Raw genomic sequence first — 15,860 nt, 5'->3', positions numbered from 1 at the left:
GCAAAAAACGTCCAGTATCACACTATAAATCCTCAGGAGTTTTACTATTAAACGCCTCGGTTCTTTCAGTTAAACCCCCGAAAATATTTGATGTTAAATCATTATTAGTTACGTGTTTTACCTGGTCATTAGGTTAAACGTTACAATGGAAACGTGTGTACGGATAAGAGCGGAATACAAAGACCAAGATATACTTGATGCATATTTTCGGCCAAACTGTCCATATATTTCCATACAAAAAGGCCGGTTGGTTTAAATTCTATTACTCGACCAATTTTTCACCAATCGAAAATCTGAACTGTAACTTCTGTTGGGCTTGTCCACTTCTATCGTTGTTACAGCTTATATTCCTAAAACAGATCAATACAAAGTTGGAATAGCTGTCGAAAGGCAAGGCATTTTTTCCACCATAGTTTAGTGTTAATGGTCAGTCGAACAAAATATAGAGCCACTATAATAGCAAAAACGAATATCGTGAATTAATTGGTTGGATGTTGTGAATGGTGAGGTATTTTTCGAGCGATTGGGGACGGTCGCCATCTCCGATTGGTTGAAATGCAAGTTGAAGTTGTTCCAGAAAGTACATTTAGTACTTAATCGAAGGACGTTGGGTTGACGTCAACGGGAAGACGTACGTTTCCGAATGGTCCGTGTACTTTAGCAAACGACTTGGGCAATCTTCGGCCGTTTCTGTATTTGGTCCACACAGCATCATCATGCCGCCTCCAATGTCTCCACCACCTGGCAGTCCGCGAACCAACAGTCCGCGCGAAGTGACCGTGGTGGTATGCATCAACGTCCTGCCCCTTGTGTTCACGCGCGCGTCGCTGACGGAATCGTGCCCATGGCACGTCGAATGGAGCACGAGCTCGTACGGCCTATTCCTCCGCAACATTGTGTCTGGGCAGCGGTTCAAGCCCATGTTCATCGGGTGTCCCGAGGTGTTTATCCCGAAGCAGGACGAGCAGTCGGTACGTCTGCTGCTCCTGCACTCGTTCAACTGCATCCCCGTGTTCCTCGACACGACCGTCGCGCACCGCCACTTTCAAGGGTTCTGCAAGGGCGTGCTGTGGCCCATCTTCCACAACGTCGTCGACGTGTACAACTCGGCCGAGCTCAAGCTCGACGACTTTGACACAACCTCGTCCTCATCGTCAACCCTCGCGTCGTCCCCACCGCCCGACCCCGGCGTGTGGCTGCCGCCGGCGTCTTGGAACCCCGCGTCCCAGGACAAGTGCTGGTCCGAATACTGCCACGTGAACCGCTTGTTTGCGAAAAAGGTGCTCGAAAACTGGCAGCCCGGCAGCGTGATCTGGATCCACGACTACCCGCTGCTCGTGCTAGCTTCGTATCTCCTTCGAAAACTCCGCGGCGGCGGCGCGCTCGCGCTGTTCATGCACGTACCGTTCCCGTCCTCCGAGATCTTCCGGACTCTCACGGTGCGTACGGAGCTCCTCCGTGCGATGCTGTGCGCCAACCACATCGGTTTCCTTGTCTTCGAGCATGCGCGACACTTTCTAACTGCTTGCAAGCGGCTGCTCGGGCTCAACTACCGGACGTCGCACACGGGCATGCTCGCGGTCGAGTACAACGGCCGGCTGGTGCTAGTCACATGCAGCCACTGCGGCACGGAGCTCCACCACATGCGAGCCCTCCTCGGCAAACTCGACTCGGACCCGCGCGCCGTCGCGCTTCAGGCCACGCTTGCGCCGCTCGTCCACAAGTTCATCTTTGCATCCGTCGATCGGTTAGAGGGGCTCTGCGGCGTTCCGCTCAAGCTGCGCGCCTTCGATCGGTTCCTGCACATGTACCCGCACCGCCGGACGGACACGGTACTTGTCCAGTTCGGCATCTCACTGGACTGCCGACCTAACGACTACCACCGCACACAGCAGTACGTCGAGAAGTTTGTGGCCGAGCTCAACCGGCGGTGGGGCACGCCGACGCATCCCGTGGTCGTGTACGAGGAGCGCGCACACATGCAGGCGCAGGAGCGGATGGCGCTGTGGCATGTCGGCCACGTCTTCCTCGACACGTGCGTCCGCGGGGGGCTGTCGATGCTTCCGTTCGAGTTTTTAGCGGCGCACCACGGCGGCGATCGCCCCGGCGTGCTCGTCGCGTCGGAGTTTGCATGCTACTCGCGCATTTTGAATGGCGCGCTGCTGGTGAACCCGTGGAAGGCGGACGACGTGGTGGCGGCGCTCGTGAAAGCGGTCGAGATGCCGCCGTACGAGATGAAGTCTCGGTTTGCATTGAACTTCAAGTTTCTGCTCGACAACCCCGTGTCCGAGTGGGGGGCGCGGATGCTGGCCGACATTCAAAAGGCGGGGGTGCCGACGACGTCCGTCCCCCCGCCGCCCCATCCGACGACGACCGCGTCCAGAGGCGGCAGCGGCGGCGACTGTGTTGAAGTCGGGTTTGGGTTTGACTACCGCGTGGTGCAGTTTTCCCCCGGGTTTGCCGCGCTGGACGTGGACGACACGGTGAAAAAGTATGCGACAACGTCGCGGCGCCTGCTTGTGTTTGATTACGGCGGCACACTCAGCTGGACACTGTGTCTCATGGACGACGAAGCGTCCATGTACTATTACTACCGGAATCCGGACGATAAGGAGGGATCAGCGACTACGGGTGACGAGATGGACCCGGCGGCGCGGCTCGCGTCGGTCCGCAAGCGCGACGGACAAGTGCGCACCCCCGTGTCGATGGAAACCAAAGCGAGCTTGGAGTTGCTGTGCAACGACCCGTGCAATGTGGTGGTCGTGTGGAGCAACGGGCGCCGCGTCGAGCTCGAGCACGAGTTTGGGTCGATTGCCGGCCTGCACCTTATCTCCGACAGCGGGTACTTTTTGCGCAAGTCCGACTCGGTCGTGTGGGAGTCGCTGTACGCCGACGCACCCGACGACTTTGCATGGAAGCCGCAGGTGGCCAACGTCGTCCGGACGTACGTGGGCCGCACCAATGGCGCGTTTGCGATAGTGAACGAGACGTCTGTAACGTTTGATTACCATAACAGCGACCCCGAGTACGGAGAGATGCAAGCGGCCGAGTTGTACGAGCACTTGAGCCAGTTGCTCAAGGTGAGAGCGACTAGTACTATTCGATTTTTTACCCCATATATTTATTTGGCTGACATGGTTTGTCGAATATCAATATCGAATCACGCTGGAGTTTTGATTGGTTGAATATACTCGTCCTTTCGAGCCAATCAAATATATCCACTTCAAAATGGATTAGCCAATAGCGTCGATGATTCGATTCGTGATTCGACGGGGTCTGGAAATTCGTATCGAATAAGCCACGATACTTGTAATTGTCTTTCTTTTACCCAATATTTGGCTGACTTTTGTACTGATTTATCTATCGATTGTTTGTCCTGACGTTTGTATGTCAAGTTCTTCGCGTATCACACTAATTTCAATCGCACACTAATTCGATCTTGTATTGGTCCAATTTGATTGGCCAGTCGATTCGTGTTGTGGTTTTTGATTGGTCGATGTATCGATTGACTTTTTTGTAAGAGTGTTTGGATTTTGATTGGCTACTTGATTTTTGATTGGTCAATCGATTGTCTGCCTGTACATGGTTTGGATGTAAACCTATTTTTATAATCGACTGCTTTTGATAATATTATGATCCTCGTCGGTCGGTCGAGTGTGTAGAAGGACAAGGTGGCGATCGCTAGGGGCAAGGGGTTTGTGGAGGTGCATCGGTTCGGAGTGAACAAGGCGATTGCGATTTCGATGGTGCTGACGTTCTGCAAGGACAAGGCGGGCGCGTCGCCCGATATGATTCTATGCGTGGGGGACGACGAGTCGGACGAACCTGCGTTCAAAAGTAAGTGATATATATATATATAGGCGGAAAATGATATATATGTGGGCAAAGTGATATATATCATGTGTTTGTCAAAAGTGATTTGTGAGAGTGTATGTGTTGGGCACGTGATCCGAAAGGAGTGGGACGAGTCGGACACGAGAAAGGGATATATATACTTGTTGAAAAAAGTGAATGTATATGTGTGGGAAAACTGATATATGACGGTAGCCATCCGAGCGTTTGCCGATGCCGAGAAGGTGCCGCATGTGCTGACGTGCACGGTGGGCAAGAAGCCGAGCACGGCGCAGTTCTACGTGGTACCGTCGACATCCGTTGATAGCTTGACGAATCTTGTCATGTAGGACAGCGTGAGTGAAGTGCTGAGCTTGATCGATGCATTGGGGGTCGTTCGAAGCAAGCGGCTGGTAACCAATCGAGATTTGATTCAACTAGATTGACCATGTCATCAGACGCGGCGCAACTCGAATCCTATGGACCCGCAGCATCAGTCGTTCCAGCGGCAGTTCCTGGACGGCGGCAAGATCATCTGCCCCGTGTTTGTGCGGAATCTGTCGAAGGAGTTTTCAAAAGTGATTTCCACGACCAACTTGGAGGAGTTTTGCGTCGATCGGTTCAACCCGGCCATGCTGGCGTCGCCCCGACGGGACGGCGGCCGGCACGATGACGATATGGAGGAGGAGGAGGTGGCAGCGGCGAGAGGCGGCGGGACGTGGCTCGACGCGACGTTCACTCCGGTCCAGGTGCTTCAAGCCGCCGCCGTCGGAGGTGCCGTCGGATGGGCATTGCGACACTACTGGCGGCGGTTTTTTACCAGTTGAAGGGAGTATATAACGTTATGTTAATTGAGGTATTTACGTTAAAGTGCACAGAAACCACGTTAAACGGAAGAATTCAGAGTATATATACGCTTGGGGTTGTTGCCCACCCATCCACTCGCTGTGAGAGAGAAAAGGTCGAGGCGACATGGAGAAAGCACGTATTATATAAGGTACTGACTGGTATGTCTGTCCATCGTAGAAATCAAGAGACGAGTTTCTTGTGCTTTCGAGTGAAATGTTGCGGTGTGGCGTGGTTTCTCGTTGGAATTTAAATCGATTTGATTGGCTACTTCAGAAGAGCTCAAAAGTATTGACCAATCAAAATCATCTAAATGAAATTCAACCAATCAGATCGATTGTGGATCGGTCGGCAATCGACAATAACGAGTAGGATTTTGTTTAAACGTGTTTGGTTTAATTCTAGACTTGTAACCGCCAGTGACCTGGGCAAGTAACTGCCAGTCAACGCCTTTAGAAAGGCAACCACGATTCTATCTTTACCCCCTCAAGTCACTTTCTGACTCTGAGCGGCGCTGAGTAGTCGCGCCAGTGGAACTCACTCGTGGACTGATTCACAACAGCTATACCGATGGGCTGCTGCGGCTCGAAAGACGACGTGATTCCGGACGGCACGGGGGGCTCCACGCCGACCCCCATGCGAAAGTGCCGCGACGTGCTGTGCTGTGTGATTTTCTTCGTATTTTGGCTGGGGATGGCGGTGCTGGCGGTCGTGGGGGTTGCCAACGGCACCCCCGAGCGCCTGCTCTACGGAACCGACTTCAACGGCACCGTGTGCGGCACGGGCGTGTTCGCGGACTCGACGTTCCTCTATTATCCCCGCATCAACGACGACATGATGACACAGGCAGCGCACGGCATTTCGCCGCTAGACATGAAGTTCTACGGGCTCTGCGTGCCGTCATGTCCTTCCCAAGGCGAGTACATCTGCGCCTACACGGCCGAGGCCAACCTCCGCGCCGCCAATCCATCCGTGACGACCTCCGCGGGGCTCAACTCGCTCCGGGCGGCGCGGGCCAACTCAGCGAGCAACCGGCTGGGCCTCACGACGCCCGACTGCTGGTCCGTACCGCTGCCGTCAGAAGTGGTGGCGTTCCGATGCCTACCTATGCAAGTGACACTGCAAAACACGACCCAAGTGTGCGTCGAACCGGGCGATGCACCAGAGTACTACACGACAACTAACGGCATCAAGACCCCCAACGACAAGTGCAGTTTGAAACTGATGCTAACTAGCTCGCAGACAATCGGGCAGGCGAATTCGAACCCGATATTCGACAAGTTGCAGTCCACGGGCGCCCTCGTCGGCCGATTCATTGCCGACATCAAGAACACGTACGGCGAGTTGCTGGGCATCGGCGGCGGCGGCGCGCTCGTCCTCGGCTGGCTGTTTCTGCTCTTCATGAGATGTTGTGCGGGGTGTGTGATCTGGTTCGTCCTGTTCGCGGTGGTGCTGCTCCTGGGGGTTCTCTCCGTCTTCTTCCTCGTGAAGGGAGGCGTCATCCACTCGGCGGACATTACGTCCGTCACCACCGCCATCGCGTCCGCCACGGCCGTCGACGTCGCGGTGCCCGCGTCGCTCGCGCAGGCGCACAGTAACACGCAAGTGTACCAAGGCGCGGCGGTGGTCAGCCTCGTTCTCACCGTCCTCGCCCTTCTCGTCGTGTGCTTTATGCGAAAACGAATCAAAATCGCCATCGGCATCATCCGCGAAGCCTCTCGGGCGATCCAGCGGCTACCGTCCCTCGTCTTGTTTCCTCTTCTACCCGTGATGCTAATCCTCGGCCTCTTCATCTACGCGACCGTTATCGGGGCCTACATCTACAGCGCGGACGGCAACGTGTCGCTCACGGCGGCCCTGGCGTCCGTGGGGGTGCCTGCGTCCAACGCGACCACCGCCCTCACGACGGCGTGGGCCGCGCAGCTCAACGCGACAACCACCGCGTCCGCCGTCGAGCCCAAGCAGCTGATGCAGATCATGGTCGCATATCACTTGTTCGGGTTCCTCTGGACCAACCAACTGATCCAGGCCATCTCGATGACCACGATCGCCGGCGCCGTGGCCAAGTACTACTGGAGCCGCGACCACACCCCGGCTCAAATGGGTCGGTTTCCCGTGTTAAGTTCGTTTAAAAACTGCTTCCGGTACCACTTTGGGTCACTCGCGTTTGGGGCTTTCATCATCGCGGTCGTGCAGTTTGTGCGCGCCGTCTTGATGTACGTGGATCGGCAGACCAAGCAGCTGCAGCAGTCGAACGTGGCCGTGAAGGTCGCACTCAAGGCAGTCGCGTGCTGCTTGTGGTGCTTGGAGAAGTGCCTCAAGTTCATCTCCAAGAACGCGTACATTGTGATCGCGATGAAGGGCCGAAGCTTCTGCGGGGCAACACGCGAAGCGTTCTCGCTCATCTTTGCGAATATGGCGCAGGTCGCGATTACGTCGACGATCGTCAACATGGTGGTGGTCGTGGCCCGGATCGCCATCTCCGTCGGGTGCGCCTTGCTGCTGTTCTTGTACCTAGATCGGGACACCGACTTTGACGTTGGCGGGCCGCGCGAGCTGTCGTCCATCTTTCCGCCGGTGGTCCTCGGGTTCGTCCTCGCGTGGTTCGTGGCCGGCACGTTTCTCAGCGTGTACGAGATGTGTGTGGACACGATCTTGCTCTGCTTTTGCGAAGACCGCCGCATCAACAAGGAGAGCGGCCAGTTTTACATGTCCAAGGAGCTCGCGGCCTTTGTGGACAAGGTAGCCAAGGCTAAGAAGCCGACGACGGGGGATGCGGAGGTGTCGCCGTCGCCTGCGTCAGCGGGACGGGTGGTGGAAGTGTCGCCCAAGCATGAACCCAAGCCAGACATATAGAGAGCTGCGTATACTAGAGTCCATAATGTAGTTGTGTGTGCACCAGGTTAAGTCTCTGGGCGGGAGAATGGCACAAACTTCAACTTCGACACCATAAACCTGTATCATTGCATTCACATTATATTATAGAGGTTTGTGCTCAAAGAACGTTCTTGCAGCAAAGGTGGGAATCGCTACAATTCGGTACATTTGCCGAAATAAACTCTAAATTAGGTACCTTTTGCCAAATTATGCGACAATTTGTGTGGCCGTTGGGGTCACAGGAAACTGTCAAATCCAGCCACCAAAATAACAAAGTCAGAGGTTCAACATCCATGAAAACCGCGTGTTTTGGCGAAATCTCTGCGTTTTTATTGGCTGATTGGCCGAGACGGGCGGGAAGATCGCATGCTACGACAGTTGCGTATTTGCCATGTTGACCGCACTGTGCCGCCGCCGGGTCGTTGCCCGCGCTCTGTCTGCCGCCGCCGCCCAACCCAAGCGGGCATTTGGATCTGTCGCTGTGGATCGCGATGATCAGACGATCTCGGCTGAAGCGGCCGAGAACAAGTACATCGTGAAGACGTACAACTCGAATGGTGTGCGGACCAAGAAAGGGTTGGTGATCACCCATGGAAAAGGACCGTACTTGTTTGATTCCCACGGCAACAAGTACTTGGACTTTTACTCGGGTATTGCCGTGACGGCATTGGGACATGCCGACCCCGAAGTCGCCAGGGCTGTCGCCGACCAGGCCGCGGTACAATTGAAGTCTACTTGCTACAGTACTCGGAATGATCAACGATGATGAGTAGAAACTGTGTCACGTGAGCAATCTCTTCCACTCGGAACCTCCGCTTCGCCTCGCGCAAACGCTGGTGGAGAACTCTGGTTTTGACAAAGTGTTCTTTGCCAACTCGGGCACGGAAGCGAACGAGGGCGCGTACAAATTTGCGCGGTTGTATGGGAACAAGGTGTCCCACGGAACGTACGAAGGCATCATATGCTCCATGATTCATTCGATTCTGGCATCGTAATGGATATGTCTAGGGAACTTGAAGGCCAGAAGAATCACGTGATTGCGTTCAAAGGCGGGTTCCACGGCCGGTCGTCCGGCGCGCTGTCGCTAACGTACAAGCCAGCCATTCGCGAACCGTTCCTTCCGCTGGTCCCGGGGGTTTCATTTGCCGAATACAACAACCTCGACGACGTCCGCCGCCTGATTTCGACCCGCACATGCGCCATCATTGTCGAGCCCATCCAGGTATCATCGTACATAGTTTGATGTATGCTGATCATGTGGATCATGCAGGGAGAAGGAGGAGTGCTGCCTGCAACCCCGGGCTTCCTTCAAGGCCTTCGCGCTCTTGCCGACGAGTTTGACGCGCTGCTGATCTGTGACGAAGTCCAAACCGGGCTCGGACGGACCGGGAAACTGTTTGGCCACGAAGTGTACGGCGTGCAGCCCGACATAATGACGTTGGCGAAACCTCTGGCCAATGGCCTGCCCATCGGCGCCGTCCTCACGTCCAACAAAGTTGCAGAAGCCGTCCCTGCCGGCGCCCACGGCACGACTTTTGGCGGCAACCCCGTCGTGTGCGAAGCGGCCAATGTGGTCGTGAACCGATTGCTTCAACCTGGTTTCTTGCTGGTAGGAATACATATGCTGATAGTATGAGGATCGTTTTGATATGTGTATATCGATAGCACGTACAAAAGATGGGTCGACTGCTGGCGCAGGGACTCAAATCTGTCCAAGCCAAGCACCCCGACAAAATTGCCGAGATCCGATTGCCCATTGGCGAAGCGGGGCTGTATGCTGGCGTGGAACTCGTGGGCCCGGCGGCTCCCATCATCGGGGACTTGGTAGACCAAGGAGTGCTTGCCATCACGGCCGGGGAAAAGTAAGTCTGAACGTTCGTTGCGTCATGACCATAGAGTGTATACTCAAGGACCTTCTTGTGCTTCTGTAGGGTCATTCGATTGTGCCCGCCACTGGTTGTGACGCAAGATGAAGTGCAAACGTTCCTCACGGCGTTCGAGTCGGCAGTGGCGAAATATACCGTCTCCTAGACAGATATGTAACACGTAATAGATGTAAGCAAACGTCAAGGACGAAGGTGTGCAAGGATAATTAGAGTAACAATGCACACCTGGAAAATCATCCCCTTAACATTGAAGTGGATGAATTTCAAGGTGTGCATTGTTACTCAGTACACATGCAACTGGCGTGCTGGACATCGGTGTCGTGTGCTTACCGTTAGCCGGCACAGAGTTCCGAGCCCTGCTCGCGACGAACGTTTGCAAGGGATGGAGTACCAAGGGCATTATACTAGACCTCAACCATAGAGTAGTCGAACGCCGATAACGCTTGGGGTTAATACTGCCAGTTCCTGTGGTGGCATGTCCCTTCATGGTGATGGACTCCCGAAAGTCTTGACATAGCAATCCTTCCACACGTACCGGTAGTAGAGTTACCTGCATCTGCATATCCTTCAGGCCGCAATGGAGATCATCTATCCTTGTGCAGATGGTATCCCGCGTTCCCTCGTCCTGTCGCTCTACCGGTACAGTAGCTTGATGCTGGGGCAGCCAATTCAAATCTGGACTTCCGAATTGCGCGCGCAATAATGAAGGAAATTTATTGGTTATAATTATAGCCAATAAGATTGCAGGAAGCATGGTTTCAATCAGGCGCCACACCAATTTACATTCATGCATGCGGGTTTTGAATGTGGCGGAAAAGCCATCCGTGGCCAAGGAGATCTCCGCGATCTTGTCCCAAGGTGGATGTAGAAGGGTACGACTGCGCATGAACATGCATGTGGTGAAGCAGTCGCGTGGACACGCATGTGGCGTCATTATGCATGTGGATGATGATGTGTGTGTGTTTGCATAGAGAGCGGGGCAGTCGCAGTACAACGCCATCTTTGAGTTCCCGTACCAAATCAACAACCAAAACGTCGACATGGCATTCACATCGGTAACAGGTCACTTGATGGAGTTGGAGTTTGCTCCCAGTCATCGGTACGTTCGATTCCCATCGTCGTGCACGCGTGAACGACTCGATGCGGTCAAAACACGAATGTCCGCCCACTGAGATGATGGCGATTAGGAGTTGGAAGTCATGCGATCCCGTCGAACTGTTCACGGCCAAGATCGAGAAAAAGGTGCGCGGGGATCAAAAGCCCATTGAAGCTACATTGCGCACCGAAGCTGCCCGCGCCCAGGTATCGACTCTCACCTGCACCATGAAGGATATGCTTATTCATGTCGACAGTGGTTGGTGCTGTGGTTGGATTGCGATCGAGAAGGGGAGAACATTGCGTTTGAAGTCAAATCCGTGTGCGAGAACGTAAATCGACGGCTGCGGGTGTTTCGCGCGCGCTTTTCGGCGCTCATCCCCCGCGACATCCAACATGCCGTGCAGCATCTCGTCCAACCCAACGAGAACCTATCGTTGGCATGCGACGCGAGGAGCGAGATCGACCTCCGCCTTGGCGCGGCGTTCACTCGCTTTCAGACCATGCGCATCCAAAAGAAGTTTCCGCGCATCCATACGCAAAACGCCGCCTCGTCGTCATCATCTTCGAATACCGACAACAAGGTCGTGAGCTTTGGGTCGTGCCAGTTTCCCACGCTCGGGTTTGTCGTGGACCGGTTCCTGGCCATCGAAGCGTTCGTGTCGGAGCCGTTCTACTCGATCCACGTGGCGCATGCGATCCCGGACATCGGCTCCATCGCGTTCACGTGGGCGCGCCATCGCCTCTACGACCACGTCGCCACCCTCGCGCTGTTTGAGACGTGTGTGGAAGCCAAAGTCGCCACCGTCACGTCCATAACGCGGAAAGACACGTCCAAGCGCAAGCCGTTTCCACTCACAACCGTCGAGTTTCAAAAGCGCGCGTCCAGGTATATGGTGCTTTTCAGTCAAATATTTGCTTATTTATTGATGAAATCGCCAATAATCAAGCAAACGAGTATGATTGGCTACAAAGAATGAAGGATGCAATTTGATTGGCTAAAAAGATGGATTGTAGTATTGCAGTCCCAAAGATACTTCTTCAACTTCGTTTTATATGAAATTTCGAACGTCCGGGGATTGTTTGGCAGTTCATGCAACCAACCGCCAGAGGAATTTTTTGGAGTAGAACACACAATAATATATATATATATATATTGATTGTCCTTGTACCCAAATTTGGTTGACTTTTGGGCTGATTCTTTGCCAAATCTATCGATCAATTCTTTGTCCTGACATTTGTATGGAAAGATCGTCCAGTATCACACTAATTTCAGTCACACACTAATTCGGTGTTGAATTGATCGAACAGTGGATTTGATTGGCTACTTGATTCGTGTTCTGATTGTTGATTCGTCGTATATCGATTATCTGCCTATGATTTGGTTATTCTGGTCATTGAGCACCCAAACTCTCCCATTTCGAATAATCGACTTGACAATACATATATATATATATTGGTTTTCGCATTGACAAAGATGATGTCGAATGTTTTCTTGCTCGTGGGCCAAATATATAACCAACCTCCTTCAAGTTTCGCTCGTTGGTTTGGTGCATATACTCTTTATGGAATGACCGACGGAATCTGTAGATGGCTACGCATTACGTCCGAGGAAGCAATGGCGGCGGCGGAATCCCTCTATAACAAGGGCCTGCTCAGCTACCCCCGTACAGAAACGGACAGTTTCAAAGAAGGCACGGACCTGACGGCACTGCTCACGCTGCACCTCACGCATGACACGTGGGGCGGGTACGTGGGGCAGCTGCTCCATCACGCCAAGTACGAGCACCCGCGGACCGGCAAGCACGACGACCACGCGCATCCGCCCATCCACCCGACCAAATCCGTCGCGTTGACATCGCTGCATGACAAGGAGCGCAAGGTGTACGAGTTCGTGACGCTGCACTTTCTTGCGTGTTGCAGCATGGACGCCAAGGGGCACCAGACGACGGTGCACATGCAGATGGCGGACGAGCGCTTCTCCGCCAGTGGGCTCATGATCCTCGCGCGGAATTACTTGGACATTTACAGGTTTGAAAGCTGGAGCAACTCGGTGATCCCTGTGTACGACAAGGGCGACGTGTTTGTGCCGACGGCGCTGACGCTCCAGGCGGGGGAGACGGCGCCGCCGCCGCTGCTCACCGAGTCGGACCTGATTGCCAAGATGGACATGCACGGCATCGGCACGGACGCCACCATCGCCGAACACATCAACACGATCCTCAAACGAGAATACTCGATCAAAGTCAACAACAACACCCAGTTCAAGCCCACGGGTACGTCGGAATGATTCGTATATACCACATTTGGTGATATATATATAATATATTGTTATACGTTTCGCTGACATTTGGACTGGACAGGTGATTGGAGTCTGATTTTCATAACTTGTTTAATGTATGGAATACACATTGGAAGAGGAACATTTGGATGGGCCAAACTACACGAATCGATGATTGGTTGAAATTTATAATTAGTGCACTTTGATTGGCTAGGACATTCTCAAATTCCATTTGTCAAATTTATTCGCAAGTCCAACGGATTATTCGACAATATATATAAATATATATATATATAAGCGTGTGTTTCTCACGCATTTGTAGACTTGGGGCTGGCACTGGTGCAATCATACGATAAAATGGGGTACCAGTTGGCGAAACCGGATCTACGCGCTGCGGTAAATATATATTATATATGACTCGTAATACCAAAAAGGATATATATATATATTTCTGGTATTACGAGTCATAATGGAGTATTCGGGACGATATTAAGAAGATCATCATGTAGATGGAGCGGGATTGCACGGCCATTTCCCAAGGCCAAAAGACCATGGACCAGGTCATTCGGTCGTGCATGACGCAGGTTGTTGTTTGCTGTATATTATTATTCTATGCAAAATATAATTCCCATGTCGTCAGTCATTCTCATGCTCGTTTATATATATATGGTGTATAGATGCGAACGATCTTTGAAAGCGTCGTGAGTAAAAGCAATATCTTGGACGAAACTTTTGGTCACTATTTCGGCATCCATCGTACTGCCCATCCCCACAATAACAGTGACATTGCCCAATCTTCGCAAGTGATGGCCAGCCAAGTCAGTCGTTGCGGCACTTGCGGCACGTCCAACATGGAATGGAGGTACACGTTGCTTCTCTCGTTCTTCTTTTCCATCGAAATGTATGATCCTTTTCCCCAAACTTTGGCTAACTTTTGTGCTGAATTTCGCCAAATTGATCGATTATTCGGAAGTTTGAATGTAAAACGCTGTCCTGTGGTGATTGGTATTGTCCTTTTACCCAAACTATTGGACTGCTTTTGTGCCAAATCTATCGATCGATGATTCTTTGTACTGACATTTTGTATGTCAAAAGGACTCCTGTGGTGATTGGTATCACACTAATTGAAATCACACACTAATTTGACGTTGATGATGGTTTCCTGCAATCTGATTGGCTCAATTCTTCTGCCGATTCTTGTGTACATTTATCAGCGCCAAGGGTTATGCATATTAGTGTGGTCGATTCATTCTCCAGTTTTAAGCGCAACAATATCACACTAATTGAAGTCACACACTAATGATAGTTTCCTGCAACCTGGTTGGCTCAATTCTTCTACCCATTCTTGTGTACATTTGGTCGATTCATTCTCCAGTTATAAACACAACAATATCACACTAATTTAATTCACACACTAATTGGACGTTGATGATGGTTTCCTGCAACCTGATTGGCTCAATCCTTCTGCCGATTCTTGTGTACGCTCCAGTTAGAAACACAACAATACCACACCAATTGAAGTAACACACTAATTTGACGTTGATGATGGTTTTCTGCAACCTGATTGGCTCAATCCTTCTACCCATTCTTGTGTACATTGATATCAATATATTTACTTGCTACTGTAATCAATCGGTTTGTGCGACGTAGGAAATCCCTCGACGACCCGTCGACCCTGTTCTTGTCGTGTCCGCGCTGCATGAAATCGTATGGCCTGCCCATGCACTCGTCGGTCGTGGCCATGGCCAACACGTTCTGCCCCCTCTGCCAATTCCAGGTCGTGGAGATCCACCGCGTGACCAACCCCCAGCACCCGTACCCCGTGTGTCCGCACTGCTTTAACCACCCGCCCAACCCGCGTCTGCAGGAGATGGCATGCTTCAGCTGCGCCGCGCCGGCGTGCGCGCTGGCCACAGGCGCCCAGGATCAGTGCGTGGTGCAGTTCTGTCCATGTTGCCGATCGCATCCCATGAAGCTCAAACGCACAAAGAACGCCAAGTTCACAGTCGGGTGCGTCGACTACCCCGCATGCACCACGTCCGTGTGGCTCCCGTCCGCGGTCAAGGTGGCCGTCGTCACGACCGCGTTGTGCCCCGCCTGCTCGAACGTCCATCAAATGATCTACAAATTGCGCCTCCGATTCGCGCCGGGCGCGCTCCCGCCAGATGTCCATCAAGGCACGAGCAATGACGACAACGGCGAGGTGGATGGGTTTTACGAAGCGTGCTTGTTCTGCGATCCGTTGCTGCAGCAACTGTTTGCGATTCGATTGCCATTGTCGTCGACATCCCGGCTACCAGGAACGCCTGCCGCCGCCATGCCAAGGCCGCAGATTGACCAGTCGTATGCACGGATGACAGCTGGTCGTACAAGTGCCAACAACAACAACGAGTACATGCAATCGATCACGAATCCAGGAAAGAAGCGCACTCGAACACCAAAGCCAACGAACGGCGCGTCGGGAAGGAACGACGATGACGGCCGGCGCAGCGATGTCCCCATGTGCCCAGGGCATCAAGCTGCATGTGCGACGCGGGAAGTACGAAAAGACAACGAGAACAAAGGCCGCAAGTTCTACTGCTGCAGCTACCCCCAAGGCGAGCAGTGTGAGTTCTTCCTCTGGGTGGATGCCGCCGACACATACACGGCACCGGCGTCGTCGTCGTCCTCCTCCTCCGGCGCAGCATCTCGCTCGAAGAAGAAACCCAAAGCAGGTGCTGCATCGAACCAAGTGACATGCACATGTGGCGCTCCCGCCTTGGAACTGACCTCCCGCACCGCCAACAACAACGGCCGCGTCTTTTACAAATGTGCCAAGCAGGCCGACAATTGCAACTTTTTCGAATGGGCTGACCCGTGAGAATTATAACAGTGTTATACACATGTTATACCAATATCTGAGTGCTATAACAATGCTCAATATGTCAAAGCACTATATATATAATGAATCTAAATCATTTGTTATAACTAAGTTGAAGCTAGCTCGTTAGAATTGCTACATTAACACGAGCTTGGAACATTCTTTTATCGGACTGAGCGTATAG

General features: G+C 52.8%; 4 protein-coding genes across 5 annotated transcripts; all 4 read left to right on the top strand.

Moving 5' to 3' along the window:
• The first annotated feature begins 671 nt into the window (after window positions 1–671).
• Window positions 672–4,707, top strand: H257_15349 (trehalose-phosphatase). The gene is made up of 5 exons (XM_009843436.1): window positions 672–3,080; window positions 3,663–3,837; window positions 4,048–4,136; window positions 4,182–4,244; window positions 4,290–4,707. Exons 1-5 carry the CDS (start codon window positions 717–719, stop codon window positions 4,656–4,658), a joined length of 3,060 nt encoding a protein of 1,019 aa, XP_009841738.1. The 5' UTR covers window positions 672–716; the 3' UTR covers window positions 4,659–4,707.
• Window positions 4,708–5,161: 454 nt separating this feature from the next.
• Window positions 5,162–7,651, top strand: H257_15348 (hypothetical protein). The gene has a single exon (XM_009843435.1). It carries the CDS (start codon window positions 5,248–5,250, stop codon window positions 7,531–7,533), a length of 2,286 nt encoding a protein of 761 aa, XP_009841737.1. The 5' UTR covers window positions 5,162–5,247; the 3' UTR covers window positions 7,534–7,651.
• Window positions 7,652–7,940: 289 nt separating this feature from the next.
• H257_15347 (hypothetical protein) lies at window positions 7,941–9,627 on the top strand. Its single transcript, XM_009843434.1, has 6 exons — window positions 7,941–8,272; window positions 8,328–8,500; window positions 8,563–8,776; window positions 8,825–9,163; window positions 9,220–9,416; window positions 9,486–9,627. Exons 1-6 carry the CDS (start codon window positions 7,946–7,948, stop codon window positions 9,583–9,585), a joined length of 1,350 nt encoding a protein of 449 aa, XP_009841736.1. The 5' UTR covers window positions 7,941–7,945; the 3' UTR covers window positions 9,586–9,627.
• A 604-nt stretch (window positions 9,628–10,231) lies between these two features.
• H257_15346 lies at window positions 10,232–15,746 on the top strand (the record flags this gene model as incomplete). 2 transcript variants are annotated; one of them, XM_009843432.1, is made up of 9 exons in its annotated part: window positions 10,232–10,312; window positions 10,412–10,539; window positions 10,628–10,742; window positions 10,793–11,424; window positions 12,126–12,811; window positions 13,139–13,212; window positions 13,326–13,400; window positions 13,494–13,678; window positions 14,467–15,746. In XM_009843432.1, 9 exons carry the CDS (start codon window positions 10,232–10,234, stop codon window positions 15,674–15,676), a joined length of 3,186 nt encoding a protein of 1,061 aa, XP_009841734.1. In that variant the 3' UTR covers window positions 15,677–15,746. The 2 variants fall into 2 exon arrangements, with proteins under 2 accessions (XP_009841734.1, XP_009841735.1); XM_009843433.1 differs by lacking the exons at window positions 10,232–10,312; window positions 10,412–10,539; window positions 10,628–10,742; window positions 10,793–11,424 and having other exon boundaries at window positions 12,090–12,811.
• Window positions 15,747–15,860: the final 114 nt, after the last annotated feature.

The sequence above is a fragment of the Aphanomyces astaci genome (assembly GCF_000520075.1).
Source record: "Aphanomyces astaci strain APO3 unplaced genomic scaffold supercont1.69, whole genome shotgun sequence".
NCBI lineage: Eukaryota > Oomycota > Saprolegniomycetes > Saprolegniales > Verrucalvaceae > Aphanomyces > Aphanomyces astaci.
This window is presented reverse-complemented; position numbering and strand designations above follow the sequence as displayed.

Excerpts from the sequence above, each read along its gene's own strand:
- H257_15349 (XM_009843436.1), top strand. The coding sequence starts at position 717 with ATGCCGCCTCCAATGTCTCCACCACCTGGCAGTCCGCGAACCAACAGT. Across the intron at positions 4,137-4,181 it reads GCACGGCGCAGTTCTACGTG|GACAGCGTGAGTGAAGTGCT; the intron begins GTACCGTCGACA and ends CTTGTCATGTAG. Across the intron at positions 4,245-4,289 it reads TCGTTCGAAGCAAGCGGCTG|ACGCGGCGCAACTCGAATCC; the intron begins GTAACCAATCGA and ends CCATGTCATCAG.
- H257_15348 (XM_009843435.1), top strand. The coding sequence starts at position 5,248 with ATGGGCTGCTGCGGCTCGAAAGACGACGTGATTCCGGACGGCACGGGG.
- H257_15347 (XM_009843434.1), top strand. The coding sequence starts at position 7,946 with ATGTTGACCGCACTGTGCCGCCGCCGGGTCGTTGCCCGCGCTCTGTCT. Across the intron at positions 8,501-8,562 it reads AACAAGGTGTCCCACGGAAC|GGAACTTGAAGGCCAGAAGA; the intron begins GTACGAAGGCAT and ends GGATATGTCTAG. Across the intron at positions 9,417-9,485 it reads GCCATCACGGCCGGGGAAAA|GGTCATTCGATTGTGCCCGC; the intron begins GTAAGTCTGAAC and ends GTGCTTCTGTAG.